At 42.8% G+C, this 16,850-nt stretch overlaps 1 protein-coding gene across 1 annotated transcript; it reads left to right on the top strand.

The window, feature by feature from the left end:
• The first annotated feature begins 8,875 nt into the window (after positions 1-8,875).
• adssl (adenylosuccinate synthase, like) lies at positions 8,876-16,435 on the top strand. The gene is made up of 13 exons (XM_076101646.1): positions 8,876-9,183; positions 9,741-9,843; positions 10,289-10,357; positions 10,546-10,596; positions 10,674-10,740; positions 10,886-10,993; positions 11,504-11,585; positions 12,010-12,136; positions 12,231-12,385; positions 13,335-13,459; positions 13,606-13,703; positions 15,312-15,461; positions 15,595-16,435. Exons 1-13 carry the CDS (start codon positions 8,953-8,955, stop codon positions 15,645-15,647), a joined length of 1,419 nt encoding a protein of 472 aa, XP_075957761.1. The 5' UTR covers positions 8,876-8,952; the 3' UTR covers positions 15,648-16,435.
• Positions 16,436-16,850: the final 415 nt, after the last annotated feature.

Below are 16,850 nucleotides of genomic sequence, written 5' to 3'. Positions count from 1 at the left end.
AAAGCGCTCCCCATGACGGCTCGTTCAAATCGCTGCCAATTCCTCTCCAGAACGCTCCAAACATTTCCACCTGATCAACAGCGGAGCTCTGAACAAAGGGACGGTTTTTTTTTGGCTGCGATGGCTGCTTCCCAAGGCCAAACTGGAGAGCAAGACAATGCAGCATTGTTTGACTGGAAAATCTGTTTATTTGTGCTTAAAAAGCAAAGTACACTCAGACTTTGTGTCCAAAAAGCGGTGAACATGTTGCACCGGACAGGGAGGCGGAGGAATACACACGTAACATTGTACAAGAAAATAAATCCACAGGATCAGCATGAAAGAAAACAGGCATGCTGAGAGGAGAGAGACTCCACCGGGGCCTCTGGGAAATAGGTTATTATGAAGGCTCCCTTCATGAATACAGAAAATATTCATCACATCTCTGACAGTGGGACGGAGGAGAAATGAGAGGTCGCTTCCATTTGATGACGATCACTCATTCAGCCAGGAGAGCTGAGGGGGCGAGGGCTTTGTTTAAGGATTTTAGAAATAGTTTAAGGAAGAAAGCATGAGTCCATCACATGCACAGTGGAGCTCAACATTCAGAACATTTGGAGTGGGGAGTGGAAAATCCATCAAATATCAGACTCGTCCTTTGCCATTGATGTATTTGTATTAAACTACAAGTAAAACCTGTAATATTTGGGAAAGAGTCTTTATGTGAATGCATTTTGGGCTTTGGAGCATTCATTTTATAGGAATCTACCCATTCAATAGAAGCTTTTTGGAGACTAGAGTGTTTTCTCGCTCCAAATATGATATTGGTGATTACCATAGAGAATTGATGTTTGGTATTTATGCCTTCCTGCTGCACGTGAGGTATGAAATGTGTAGATTGGTTGCGTACTTGCAGCCACTCCCTATTTAAGATGGCTTCTCATTGTGACAAATCCTTTCCCTGCTAAAGATGTAGTAGCCAAATGTCACCACTAAATGTACTTTTGCAGGTCAGACAGTGTGCAGGATTTTTACATCGCGACGTCTCACAATATTATTAGTTGTGATGGATCTCTGCTCTCGGCTGTGGAGCTTCTTTCTAATGTGGCTGTGACTGATGCTGAGCCAGAGCCCTGCTGCTGTTGTTGCAATGCATTCTGGTCACAGATATGAGGCGATAGAGGTCAAGAATACTCCAATCACAATCCGCGATGTGAATATTTCAATACCAAAGTGTATTTCTACCTCTGTGTATGAACTTGTAGATCATTGGGCTGCTGGGCTGCTGAGCCGCTCTGTATCAGACAGGCATTAGACATTGGGCTGCTCACATCTACAGTATCATGGTTTTAAGGTAGGGGGCAGTGCGGGTATTTGTTTTGGGTGCTTGTATTTGCAGACATATGCAATCAAATTAAATTAGCTCCAATGGAAAATCTGGATTATGTGTAAATAGATCATTTATTAATTTTAGGTTTTTTAATACTGCTAAAGCACTTTAGCCGGTTAGCTTGCCAACGCCACTTGCTTCTATATCTTCATAACATGATCTTCATCTTAATGTCTCTCGTGTTCACTGAGGGCCACAATGGAAAACAATGAGTTGAAAGATTAAATGAGCTGCTGAAAGAGAGAGAGAGAATAGTTCAATGGTTCAATAGTTTCAGGGACTCCAGTGAAGGCTGAACACTGACGGGCAGATATGGTGTGAATCCGAAATGGGGGGGGGACACAAATACTGTCGGTCCGTGATGAAGGCCTGATGAAGATATTTTAAAGCCTCTGAAAATCGTTGAACCTCATTTTAAGGTATTATAACACTGATCTATGTCATCAGGAATGTGCGGGTGCGGCTTGATCAAACAAGCCAACAGTCATCGGTTTTGATTTAAATATTGCTAAATCCTGATTGGTGCAAAAGAGGTATGTGAGATCACCTTTTTCCGACTGAGCTCCGCCCCCTGCAAAGCAATAAGACAAGAAGTCTTTCATGGATGTATTAAAGAGAACTGTTGTAACGTTGGAGACGGTATCCCATTCATTCCAATGAAAGTTTCTCAGAGGCGCATGAAGCAATAAAAAGTTAGACTTTTGTGTGTACAATTCAGATAAGACTACCTGGAGATTCCGGCAATCCTCCATATCCGTGGCTAGAGGAATCAAAAAAAGGAGACGTCATGCGTCAGAGTGACAAGAGAGGGTGGAGCTAAGTACAACCAAACACTGATTAAGACATTGCAACCAAAATGTTACGATGAACTTTTATCAACTGAAAAAGCCCGGTGAACGGGTAAAAGTTGTGGGATGAAAACATGGAAAACAGCTCCCAGACCGGACGCCGCCATGGAAGAGATCTGTAAATGACCGTAGTTTACCAAATGAACATCATGCGATATTGAAGAGGACTTGAAACTATAGCGACTGAGACCATAAACTCATGTCTACAGTGTTTACTGAGAAGTAAAGTTATTTTCTCATAGACTTCTATACAATTGCAACCAGAGGAGTCGCCCCCTCGTGGCAAGTAGAAAGAATGCAGGTTCAAGGCACTTCTAGATTTTGGTGCACTTTTGGCTAAAAGGCTCAAAGAAGGTTGAAAACGTATTGTATATCGGCGACCCTTCACTGATTCGAGCGCACCCAAAAAACTCTGTCAGGCCGAGCGCAACCAAAGAGGACCGAAGCGGACATCATCCCTTTATTTCTAGCGCCATTTGCAGGAACACTCCAGCATCGCAGCTCCAGTTACACTGCACCATGTGCCATATACCCCAAAGCTCAAGACCTTGTCCCACGCTTCATTTAGATTCGATACGACACGATTCGATTTAATCTTTATTGGCCCCTTAGCGAAATTTGTCTTTGACTCAATTGCCGCACAGATGATATGGCACATAACATATTGTCTTACCATCATAGGTGCCTCCATAGAAGTGAATACAAAAGAAACAGACAAACAAAGTAACGTTTACTAAAGCACATTATAACCACACATTACACGTATTGCACAATATCCATTCAATAGCCTTGATCCATGGGACCAAGCACACTAGAATTTCACACTAGAAATTTGTTTTAATATGTTTTCATGGCCTTCAAAAACAGTCTTCTTATTTTTATACTGCAAGTTCTGTTGTCATGTACAACAGAACTGACAGGGCCAACATGTCTGGACAGGTAAAAATGAAGTCACTGCAGGTGGATTATTTAAATGTGATGTCACACTACTGAATTTCTCTGAACGTAATGTTAAACAATTCAATCCAGTCAACGTAAATGTAAAAGAAAAACGTCGTGTTTGCTCTTGATGTGAGCGACTTTAGTTTATCTGAGGCCTGGCTGTGTGAAGTGGAAATGTGTTTGAAGTACAGCGTGCTGGAAGAGTGGAATTAATTGTCTTGTCACATGTTTGACTCAGTCATATCGTTGAACACGCTCAAACATTAGCGCTTTTTCTTTTGATCTCAGCTTCTTTGGGAAGTTTAGCACCAAAGTCCAGTAAAACTGAGAGGAAAATATACAAAGAGCAAAAAGTAAAGTAAGAAATGTGTCACATGCCGCGTGTGATTGAGCCTCTTGTCAAAACGTGGCACATGTTAAACATAGTTCACGGACACAAAACAAAATGAAAGAAACAGACTCCAGCTAGAGATCGTCTGAAAAGTAAAATTAGCAAATTGAACTCAGAAAACGGAACATTACGCCCATTAAGAGAAGAACATAATGGAGGCAATCATTTCTGAAAGGAGAACTTCGTGCAATGAGATTCGAGTGACGCACGTTGACCTCGTGCGCGAGATAATTTCATGCTCAGCAGATTGAGGTCGTTATCTGATGTAAAAGTGATGATGACCTTATAGGCACCGCAGATTCAAAGGAGCAACAAAGGACTTTATCTGTGTGACAGATTAATGCTGTGCACATATTCTCTCTCTTGGAGACACTGGACTCTGCACTCGGGCATACCAACCACTTGAACTTCTGAGATAAGATAGCCCGAGTATATGAATAAAGGAGGAGGCAGAATGAGGAAATGCTATAAAATGTCGATATCTCACTATATATTAAATATCTTTAACGACATTTAAGGAGTTTGTGATGCAGTCGCATAGTGAAGACCTTAAAACTGTGACTCTCATGAGGAAATGCCTCGCCTACCTACATGAGGACAGCAGCCTGACCTGCTAATATACATTCTGTTTCATTATGACTCTGTTAATGTAACTTTTGCCCCTGTTAGGTCAGATAACATCTCCTTTATCCTTCAGGCACTCCTCTGGCAGATCAGATAGGAAGTATGATAAAATAATATTAATGTTAGAGAGGAGTCAGATAAAGAAATTCAGGTTACATAGCGATATAAAATAAAATACAACACTCTGACGGGAAGAGATACAGTTTATTACCAGTAGTTTGTGTCATGAGTCACTTTTACAGTGCCCGAAAGTTAAAGAATTACACATCTGGTAGAGTTTATCATTCAGGGTTTATCATACCATAGCTTCAAATGTTAAATGATATAAGAGCGGTTTTTTTTGTGGTTGCTCTCTGTATACTTAATATGATTATTTGTGACGTTTTTAATACTTCGTATGCATCACAAAGTACTCTCTGCTCCCTCCTCCTCCTCTCCCAATCTTCAGCAGCCCTGAGTTTCACATCTGCTCGTTCCGGTAACTGTGCGTACGTGTGTGTGTGTGTGTGTGTGTGTGTGTGTGTGTGTGTGTGTGTATGTGTGTGTGTGTATATGTGAGTAATGCATCGGTAATTGTCGACTGGGCTCACGTGCTGATACTACAGTACGCCATTTTGTAGCTTGCGTCGTGCTGCATTTCAAAGGAAGCACAAAAAGCAGAGGGATTACAGTCCAACTCATTTTGCCTCGACCTTTACGGTTGATAAGGGAAGGCCGTTCCTTTCGCATTATAAATATAAATGAATGTGGAAAGAAATCCTGTGAGTTATGACATGGTAGTTCACGCTGATATTGCAGTGCACTGTTTTTTTTTTGTCTGCAGGCCTTGAATACACATTTTGTGCCGGGGACAAAAGAGATGTGCTTGCTGCTGGCCCTACCCTCTGTGTCAGTCAGTGTGGAATCAGGATGTTGGACTGAGGGGCAGGGCGCTGGGCCTGTTAAATATTGACTGCAGGTGTAATAATTAACCATCCACCAACTCCTGATCCCTTAAACTGGCTGCTCGGCCTCGCTGCCATTGCTTCGCCGTCTTTGCTGACATTGGCATCGAAACGCTCCCGGCAGCTGTTTCACTGTCAGCATCTCCCTCTGTGTCTCCACCTGTCTTGGTCTTGTCTGCTCTGTTTCTTCTTCTCTGCATTTCCCCCCTCTTGCTGCTCTGGCCCACCCCCCCCCCCCCGGGCACCCCTGTGTCTTGACACCCTGCGGCTCTTGAAACCTTTGGCCTCGTTCTGCCGCGAAAGCCTCCGGACGGGGCCACGCATCTAGAGGTGAGTGCAGCTCTTACCCCAAAACTGAATCGTGTGTGAAATGTTCAGGATTAAAATAAAGTACGACGACAAATCCAATTATTTTCTATCATAAGAACACCTGACAAAAGTAAGTGTTAAACGAGAAATATGCATATTACTACATCGACATGGCTCTATGTTTCAGGATACATTATGTATTTTGAGACAAAGTCTGTCTACTTCAATTTGCTGAAGATCTTGACTTAGTGCTTCTTTTTTTTTGCTTTTTTTTTAAATGAGAAAAATTAAATAAAACAAACTAGGTGTAATAGTAGTATTTTTCGAATTCATGTCAATGTTTCTGTCTTTGGAGGGCCGATGGATGCCGTGTGATTGGTCTATTCAACAGACTAAAAAGTAAAAGCGGAGATGGTCTAACAGAGCTGCTAATCATTTGATTGCTTTATTGTTCTGTTTTTTGTTCTTCCTGTGCAGAGTTTTATTGCGAGGCAAAGTCTACAGAGATATCGCTCTGTAGCTGAGCAAGGCAGGTTGAACGTGAACGAAATGCCTCACAGGATTTGAAAAATAACTCGATTAGGCTCAAACTGATTGCACATTGGAAAACTATGACGCCAATCTTTTAGTAATCATGAGGACGAACGTCAGTGGAAGCAGGAAATGCAGGGCCGGCAGGTACATAGGTCAGACACACCCAGATATTCACATATTGAAAAGAGCCCTCATGTTGACAGCAACCATAAAATCTGCGTTATCTATACAGGCCTTGGCCCTTTGGCCGTGCTGTTGGAAGAGTGTGAGCAATGATGCAGTCTACTTGAGGCAATAAAACTGGGCGGAGGAAATTGCCGGGTCAAAGTCACTCGCAAGGGGAGACTCCTCTCGTACTAAAGCAACTGCCTCCAAGTCCAGATCCTAAGTCAACCTCGGTGCTCTCTCCTGCTCCTTTTCTCTCTCTCTCTCTCTCTCTCTCTCTCTCTCTCGCTTTCATCTCAGGTATTTTCCACGCCGGCGGCCAACACTGGAAGTGTCATTGTAGGTTTGTCCATCTGCAGACGTGACCGACTTGGAGAACAACTGATGCGGATGCGGTTTGCTGTCAGCGGGGGAGTCTTCTGGTGCTCTTCTGGATGTAACAGCAACTCCATGTGGAAGCTGTGTCTGTTCCAGTGGAAGTGCTGTTACCTGCAGAGAGCCGCCGAACGCAACGTCGAGCCTGAGCTCTTCCTGACAGGTTTTTAGTTTCAAGTGTAGCTGAAGAGCGATGGGACGCAAGGCGATGACCTATGAATTGACAGCCAGTGGTTGTAACATCTGCCTGTCAGTTCTGTAGGCCACTGCTGTGTTTGTCCCTCTGAATGCCTACAGAATGTATAAACAACATGTTTTGGGTTTCATGGATAACTCAAGAAGCCAACTGTGTCTCTTGTGGCTTTTACGTGAATAACAATTGTTTTTTGAGCACGTTTTACAATGAATAAAGTCTGAACGTGTTACTTTATGAATGGGTGAGTCTGTCATGTGTCCTCTGTTGCTCTGTTGAAGATTATTATTTGTTGCCGAGTCACTTTTATTTAGGCAACTCAAAATTATTTTATAGGGATTGAGATGCGTTAAGCAAACATAATTATGATATACTATAATAATAATATAATGATAATAGTCAGAAACAAGTTGATGCAGTCTACTTGACATTTTGGGGCATCCAATCTCAAAATATTTTTTTTTTATTTACACATTAACTGATTTTAAATTTAAAAATTTCAATTTGTCAACATGGAAATTGACTAAATACTTGATTTAGAGTGCCTTTAGTTGAAATCCAAAACTAGTGTGTTTACAAAATCATCTTAAAGGTGCTCAATACCAAATTCAGTCTGTTGTCTGTTGCTTCCACACGGCTCTAAACATGGCGACGGCTGAGCTGACCGCTAGCTGCTAACGGTGCTAACAGTGCTAACAGCGCAAGCAACGGCAACAGTGCTGACAGAGCAACCTGCGTTTACCCGATGGAGAACCAGAGGTGGCTGCTATATACTTCTGCAACAACAATCAGGCAGGTCGTTATCAGCTGTAACCACCAACCCCCCCCCCCCCCCCAAAAAAATTATTTTGCATTCAAATATTAATTCACCATTTTGATAATGGCACATGTTCATGTTACTGGGGATTCAAGTTACAAGAAAATATTGTAAAATCTCAGCAGCTAGTCAGTGGGTCAACTCCATATGCATCAACATTTCTCGCCATGCTTCCACCAATCAGCACAAGACTCAGCCATTAATATTGGCTGGGTTTTTCCTTATAATAAAATAAAATAATATTTTTATATATATTTACCTTAAAGTGTCACCAAGTGGAAGTACTGAAGGGCTAACTAGTCCAGTGTGCTGACTTGAGTTACCAGTACAGTCCTCCACTCTGAATATCCCCTTCAATGAATTATGAGTTGGAAGACAATCAGCTACAGCTATTTAATAAAGTCTGAGTGCACGGACCCCATGGTCATGAGCAATATCATTTAGTTGAATACATTACCACAAAATGACAACAAATATACAAATCATTGAGCTCACGTTCTAATGGGACCACACAATTACTACAAAAACACAACCGAAGGAAGGGAGTTTTGGTCCAGAAAACCAACCAGCAGCCATGTGCTGGAATATGACTTGGCCACAGGTGCACTCTGGGTCACCTTGTTTGCTGTGTTATTAAATGCAAATTTGCATTGGAATATGCACCAGGAGTGTACACACAATATGAAACAGCTGCCTTTGCTGCCACCTGGCAGCCTGATGGACACATTGCTGTATTGAATCAGAGTTGGGTGTGTTCAGCAAAGACTCCAGACCGAATATTTCCAACTCATTATGGTCACTGAAGTCAGTGTGGAGTTACTCTTTAAGACTACATGTTTAAACAGGACCTCTACCGGGACTGTATTACTGCCTCCAGGCTATGCTAGTAATGCTCGAATTAATTTTAAATAATGATGTGCCTTAAATTGTGCACATTACCAATCAAATGTATCGAATAACAACAAACTGCTCAAAACATGGTGAACAAAGGCAGTTGCTTTTTTTGCCTAGTACGGATAAAGCATTAGATTTGAGCTGTTAAAAGCAAACAGCCGAATATCACTTCCGGGCACGTTCAATCCGTCCGACGATAAAAGCGAACGCGGAAGTGGAGTGAATCACATTGTATTTCTGTACTCTTCGTGAATTGTGACGTCTCATCAACGGAGGTCTTTAATTTAATAATCATGAGCTAAACAAACAAAGACACAGAGTTACATATAATGTATGTGTGTCAGTTAATTGATTATATATATATACAGTTAGTTAGAATGAATAATGATAACTGTGCGCTAAATGGATGTACAGTAGTTTAATACTCAGAACAAAGGATATAAAGAGAAACACTGCCACCTAGTGGCGAAGCGACGGACGACCACTTCCCGTGACGCAGAGAAACGCGGTAAAACGATATTCCGGTGTGCAGAAGGAGGACAGCAGCATGGCATCCGACAGCGCCATGGATAACGTAAACGGACGAGAGACCGTCTCCCTGAACGGGGAACCGGTCGTGAAGCGGCCGCGGGAGACCCTCTCTCAGTCTGCTCTCCGGGTCCCGAAGGAGCCTCAGAACAAAGTCACCGTCGTGCTCGGAGCGCAGTGGGGCGACGAGGGCAAGGGGAAAGTTGTGGATTTGCTCGCAATGGATGCGGATATTGTATGCAGGTGCCAGGTACAAAGCTACACGCTCGATTTACCGTTCACAAGTAGCATTCAAACCGACCGCGTCGTACTATGGCGGTGTTATTGAAACGTCCGCTAATCGTAACACGGGTTGTTTGGTGAAAACCGTCCCCCACTAGCATCCGCTAAATATTAATGAAGTGGTTCCGACGTCAACAACCGTGTCTGACCTCCCGGATGTAGAAGTGCTAAGTATATGCTAGTGAGAACTACGTGCCTGTTCAGCTTCTTTTATAAATGTATATCTGCTGTGTTGGGAGCTAAATGTGTTTTGAGTCCAGCACATGACCTCCACGTATTGATAACCGTCACTGTGTGTTATGTAAGGCATCGAGCGCCCATTGTTGTCCAGCTGTTCGCTTTCAACCCAGTGACATTCAACAGGAATGTGTTGCTTTAAATATTAGCATGTAGCGTACCACAGCCAACTAGAGCCTGTTCTCAATGAAACACGCAGGCAACGTTCACCGTCCTCTGGGTTGATGGGTACTGGTGCTTGCTCTCCTTCAGTGGCTGATCCCCCCCCCATGTTTGTGCTGTTTGCAGGGAGGCAACAATGCGGGTCACACGGTGGTCGTGGACAAAGTGGAGTACGACTTCCACCTGCTGCCCAGCGGAGTGCTCAACAAGAAGGCTGTCTCCTTCATTGGTATGAGGCGATCCGTTGTGTTTTCATTTTTGAAGTTGGCGGAAAGATAAAGATCCTAATAAAGCAATAAAATCAGTATATACTTCAGAAGCACTGCAGACAGCCGTATCAGTTGTTGTGTCTTGTAGTTCGGTAAGTGACACCGAGCTGAACAAAGAGTGTGCATGGGTACATATAACAATCAACACCTACTGCACATGAGACTTGGTGTTCTCTTGATTAAGCATTTCCTCTTTTTGGTAGATGTTCTGTTTCTAGTACTATGAACACATGGGAAGAGGAACCATTAAAGGAACTGTTGTTGAAATCATTGGTAACAAGAGATAGCTTGTGTTTTATATAAATGAAACCTCAGGAAGAAACGAGAGCCACATAAGAAATGTCTTTCAGCAATGGTGCACGGCTTCTCACGCGGTTTGTATAAGTTTATTTTTGTTCGTCACAGGCAACGGAGTGGTGATACACCTACCAGGTCTGTTTGAGGAAGCTCAGAAGAACCTGCAGAAAGGCAAAGGTAAAGGTTTCTAAATATGTCATCAAACTTACGGTGTTTTTAAACATAGTATTGGTATTTGCTTCAAAAACCCAGATGCGTCCCCTAATAGGCTGGAAACCTGCAATGAAATGTGCAGGATGGGGTCATGACTGGTATCGGTGACGTATAGCCAACATGTAACGTGGGGTTTGTTGTATTGCGTGCAGGATTAGAAGGATGGGAGGAGAGATTAAAGATTTCTGATCGTGCCCACCTTGGTGAGTAAGCGGTTCCTCATTCAAATTTCTTAGTTAGTACTGTCGTCTTATTGACAATCTCCTCTATCCGCCTCTAGTGTTCAACTTCCATCAAGCTGTTGATGGAATCCAGGAGCAGCAGCGGCAGCAACAAGAAGGGAAAAAGTAAATCTACTATAATTAGTTTAAATACTGTATATCTGTTAGTCTGGTGAGGTTTATATTTAATACTCAAGCTGGAGGGATTCTATTCTATTAAACAAATGGGTTGTTGTGGTTGTTCATGTTCCCTTTTTTACTTGTTCTTCAGTTTGGGAACCACTAAAAAGGGAATCGGTCCGGCCTACTCCTCCAAAGCTGCTCGCAATGGTCTGCGAGTCTGTGACCTTGTCTCCGATTTTAAGGTTTTTCAGAACAAGTGAGTTTTCCTGTTGTTTTTTTCTTCTAATTTCGTTCATTTCCATATTCTCATTATATGTTGCCAACTCATCAGTGGTCTAAAATATATTATTTCCAACTTCATTGTGTGAGCAGCATTTAAAGTCTTGTCTATTCAGGTTTTGGTGTTGCAGCACTGTGACACGCATCTCTTTTTAAAGGGCAGTTGTATTTGAATCCCTAAATGTGAGGATCTTCCCAAGATACAAGTTTGTGTTCAGGAACACATTTTTGAGAGCATTTAAATCACATTTGAACAAAAACCTCATAGACATTCGGGTGTCCATAGTTCTATTTATGAGTGTCATAATGCATTGCCGTAGTAAGTGTAGTGTCCGTATCTTCTCCTGCCACCAGGTGGCAGCACATGCAACGGAAGCATTCACAATGGCCTGTCCGTGATGCAGCATTTGCATCCAGAAGGGGATGCAAGTACACTTTTACAAACATGTGTGTGTGAGCAGCCTCCTGAACTCCGTCCTCCTCGCAGGTTTCGCATGTTGGCCGAACATTTCCTGACGATGTACCCGAAACTTGACCTGGACGTCGACGGTGAACTGAAGCAGCTGAAGGTGAGGAACACTGACGGAACGACGTCGCAGTACCTTATTGTGACAATAGACCTTTTTCACGGGAGACATTTTTCCCGTGTCAGTGGGAAATGCACATGTGTAAATAATACAATGAACGGTTGCGGAATTTAGCTGCCTCAGTTTCAAGGTCTTGGTATTGTGCGTACAAGAACAGAGAAATCACTCATGTTGTTAACTAACACCTGCTTGTACTACTGTGACAATTTAAAATGTCTGCTGTGATGAAAAACAGAAATCAGGACGATGCATTAATCAAGATTAATGTTTATTTACTGGTTTCATATGATAAGGGTGTTCACCATAGGGTGGTGTTTGAATGATTGACAGTTGTAATTTGTATTTATTGCTGAACAGAATTCAGTGTTTTCATTATTTTGGTAACTTGTTGGTCTCTGTTTTTCAGGGCTATGCAGAGAGGCTGCGCCCCCTGGTGACTGACGGGGTGTACTTCATGCACAAAGCTCTCACTGGGCCCAGTAAGAAGATCCTGGTGGAAGGAGCCAATGCTGCTCTGCTGGATATCGACTTTGGTGAGCACCACTGTTTTGTTTTTTTCACGGAGTTAATTATGAAGACGGATCAGATGTTTTGCCTCCTCGGGTTAACCGACGTTTCTCTGTCCAGGCACGTATCCTTTCGTGACGTCTTCTAACTGCACCGTGGGCGGAGTGTGCACTGGTCTCGGCGTGCCTCCGTCGTACGTTGGCCGAGTGTACGGCGTCGTCAAAGCCTACACCACCCGGGTGGGCGTTGGCGCTTTCCCAACAGAGCAGGATAATGTGAGTAAAGACGCATTTGAAAAAAGACTCGTTGATGAAAAAGCTCCGGCTAATTACCGATTAGACTCGTCGGGCTCAGAAGACGTCGATGTTGTGATTAAAGGATCAAATTCATCTTGCCTTCTTCTCAGGCTATTTGTAAAATAGCCAACGTACTCCACCGGGTTGAAGTAGATACACACTCACAACAGCAACGTTTTAGTATTTTAGATGTTTATCCAACATTCAGAGAACAAATGTGAATTATCATTCACTATCGCTGTCATTATCACAGTATTATATGACCTTTAACTTGATAAGATATCTTTCCAAATGGGTAAGTTGAATTTGTTGACGTGGTTTATGAGTTTCATACGGATTGGATTCTCCTAATTCTGAAATAGCGATTGTGAAACACTTCTCAAAACATCCAGAGACGAAAGCAGAACAAAAATCACTGAACAAAAACGCACGGTGTCGTGGTGAAAGGTGCTGCAGAGAGATGGAGTAAATCATCCGACTTGTGTCTCCTTGTTCAGTAACTGTTAAATAGAAGCTCACTTTATCAGCAGTAGTTTTAAAAAGTGGGTGAATGCAGATTCCCCCGTGAGCCGAAACGACCCCAGTGACCTCAGGTATGGAGGTCGGCTTCAGGGGCAGACTTGTGGTCAGACGTGGGTTAGTTCAAATCTAGGAGACTGCTGAGAGAACCTTTTGTGGAAAAGAGGTCTGCCAGCGCTGTGCTTTTTAAAAAGACACTTAACGCTCAGCGGTCAACGGTAGAGGAGTGTGGTTGTACTGGGCAGCTTCCACATGCTGAAGCAGGACGTTACTGGGAAAGGGAATGTGCAGCTAACGGTTCCGACACAAATACAGGCGTCAAAACGAGCAGAATCGACACAGTAGCCCTTAAAGTTGCTGGTTAATCTGGTGGATTTTTAAAGTGTGCTCCTTGTTTGTTGTATTTTAGGAGACTGGAGAACTGTTGCAGTCCAGAGGGAGAGAGGTCGGCGTGACGACGGGCAGAAAGAGGCGTTGCGGTTGGCTGGACCTGATTTTGGTCAGATACGCCCACATGGTCAATGGCTTCTCTGCGTAAGTCTCGCCATTTAAGTCACGCCATTTCAGAATATTATGCCCACCTGCTGATGTAATTACTGGAGCTGCAGTTAAGCTTTATGATGCACTCTGAACTGTCCGTCGTCATCAGAGTTGAACGGAGTGACTTCTTTTCCTTGCAGAATTGCCCTGACCAAGCTGGACATTCTGGACACGCTGTCAGAGATTGAAGTGGGCGTGGCCTATAAAGTCGACGGAAAGTCTCTACCAAGTTTCCCCGGTAGGTCATAACCATCTCAATGATTTCTAGAACAGCTCTTTGTCTGCCCGTTACAGAGAACATAGTGTTGGATTTCACATGTAACATTGCCTTAAAGTAGGGGGCAGAGATTGATGAAAAGTGGGGATGCAAGTGATGATTATATTTGTTTTCTGTTAATTATTTGTAAAATTAATTGATCGAAAGACCTGAAAATAGTGAAAACCGCACTTCACAAGGTATCAGTGATGTAAAACGTGGTAAAGCAGCAAATCCTCACACTTTTGAGAAGCTGTGACCAGTGTTTGTCATGCATCAACTGTTGACTACAATACAAGGTGTAAATGGTCACGTTTTATCTTGATGTCCTGATCTTTTGAGTGAAGAATATTCACGTCTAAGACTATCCATCGATCGACAAACATTTTAGCGGCAGAAACGTGATTACTGTAAACACGGGAGAGGACCTGTACTCTCAAAGGGATCATTGTTTCCAGAAGGACTACTCAGCCTTTGGTTAAAGGTGAACAAACGCAGCTTTTATGCTCCTTAATGCCTTATTTCACACGGGTCAGCTTTTACTAGCAGGAAATGCAACATCTTGGGCTTTTCTGAAAATCTATTTTTCAGCAGATTTGACGGTGCATTTATCTTCAGTCACTCTCTGCTTTCACCGCCAAAGCAAAGTGAATGGTTAAGCTAATGAACCAGAGGATGATGAAACCACTTCTCTCTGTGTGACACTGCAGCTGCTCTCGGCCAGCATGTCATCACTGATTGCCCTCGTATATTTATCATCTTTATGGTGCTGAATGTTTGAGGGGGCTCTTATCCTCAATTCAACAATTAGAGAGATACACATTTAGGAGTAAAGGTGCTCCGATCCCATGACCTATTTGAAGCCTTCTATTTATTGTGTATTAAAATGAAGAGATGAGAAAGTATTGGCAGATGACACATGCAGCGTATTTCCGAAACTCATAGTCGACTTGCACGATTTTGTCGACGAGTAGATAAGATGATTTACTTTACAGAACTATAAAACTTGAGGTTCTCAGTTCCACTTTAAATCTTGTGTTTACCAGAAATGTGCTCATCAGTTTCTTGGAAATGGGTCATTCATCAGGAGGAAGCATTAAAACACGACTTAAGAAATCTTAGTTGACTGAGACCAAAATGAAAGATTAGTGGACTAATCGATAAGAGGGGGACTCTCTCTCTCTCTCCCTCTCATCGCCCCTTTTTTAATACAGAGATCCTGCAATACTGCTGTAAACGCCGGCTTAGCGGCGAAGCAACAATGTCCCCATTCTGTCTCCGTGCCTCTTTATTCAGAACAGTGAGGCGGAATAACGGCGCAACAGTCCCGTCTTTGTGCCATCTGGTTGGCTCTTCTGAGCGACCTTTTATAGAGTCCACCGATCAAACCGTTTAGAACAAATAGCAGCTAAAACAATGGGTGGCCGACTGGAACACCCTCACTTAGGAGCATCACATCCTATCGGATGATAAAATGTATCCGTGACGCACCATAAATACCACTAAAGGACAGCTGTCCGGTGTGTTGTTTAGGCCAGACATGTGATGAATCGGTAACAAAAACATCATCTTTCACTCGTTCTGTCGTAGCAAACATGGACGTGTTGATGCGGGTGTCGGTGGACTACGAGACGTTGCCCGGCTGGTGCTGCAGCACCGAGTCAGCTCGGAGCTTCGAGGAGCTTCCGCCGAATGCACAAAGCTACATTCGGTTCATCGAGGACTTCCTGCAAGTGCCAGGTTTGTAAACGGGCACTTTACATCAACGGATTGGACTGCAGCCAGATGGTTAATCGCTTTGCCAAACCTGCCAGTCACACCTTGTCTGTTTTTTTTTCTTTCTCTCTCTCTCTCTCTCTCTCTCTCATTTCAGTGAAGTGGGTCGGAGTCGGCAAGTCCAGAGAGAGCATGGTGAAACTGTTTTGATCCGTCTGCCGACCTATAAGCTCAGATCGTTTCAGGGTTAGTTTAAAGTGCAAACTCTCCTCGAGGAAACTCTTCACCAGCAAGGCTATTTGTGAAACCTTTTGTTGCTGCTTGTGCATCACATTTGCAATAATTTTTCCCAGACATCATTTATGCATTCCACATAATGTAATGTAATTTATTCGGGTGTTCATTTTTTAAAACGTGGTGCAAATGGATCGGTCTTTCTTCCATTCCGCAGTAAAGCACAGTTTTGTTTTTTAGCATTTGAATCTAATTAACCCTTAATTGCTAACTGTTCTCCGTGTTGTTTTTTTACATGTATTTCAAGAGCTGTTACTGAACAGAACACTGCATCTCAACACGAGAAAGCAAGAGACCATTTTCAGGCTTTGTAGTGATTGAAAGCCATTGTGCGATCAGTCCGTTAGTGAACTTTTCTATTGAACAATTTTAAAACAATTTAGAAACATGAATGCATCTCAGTTTGTAACAATATTTTCATGAGGCGTGTTGGAACGAAGACAGTGCTTTTTAAATCATCCTCAAAACGGATAAACCAACACTAAACAACTGGAGGTTGAATAGCTGTTTGCTTCACAATAATTGAGGAAAAGTAGAAATTCCACAGACACATTTGCCGGTCTGTGAGAAGTTTGTGTAAATGTGAAGAAAATGGGCAATAACGTACCAGAGAATATTTCAATGTGTTTCCTACACCATTTAATTCATTGTCAATGATGTAAAAGACTCTGCTTGCTCTTATCAATAAAAGGAAACTAACATTATTTTAATTTGTCATTCATTCAGGTTTCAGTAAAGGGTTTAACCTCCAAGTCTGGAGCGAAGAACTGTTCTCAGGTGTTAATGTGAAATGTTACGGTGTAATCATGTCCTCACATTGTTCTCTTCCTGTTGTGCAGCTTCAGTTTATTCCCTTCACATCAGTATTTCTTGTTGGGGTTCACAAGTAAATGTAGGTGCTTCTGGCCGCTGCAGTGTTACTCATTATGCACACATTATTATCTGTGTAAGGTGGCCCATTTGAAATCTGCACCTAAGAAGATGTGTGATGCCGCGTCTCTGAATGTCTCCACAGCAAAAACGTAAGCAAGTTTAAAAGCTGCTCTGATCAAAAAAAAAAAAAATGTATATCTTGGGACGGATCATATGAATGTGTGTGATATGAGAGGTGCCACAGTG

The sequence above is a fragment of the Anarhichas minor genome, unplaced genomic scaffold, assembly GCF_050575085.1.
Source record: "Anarhichas minor isolate MPS153535 unplaced genomic scaffold, ASM5057508v1 ptg000027l, whole genome shotgun sequence".
Taxonomy (NCBI): domain Eukaryota; kingdom Metazoa; phylum Chordata; class Actinopteri; order Perciformes; family Anarhichadidae; genus Anarhichas; species Anarhichas minor.
The sequence above is the reverse complement of the archived record's forward strand: the minus strand, read 5'-3'. Positions and strand labels throughout refer to the sequence as shown.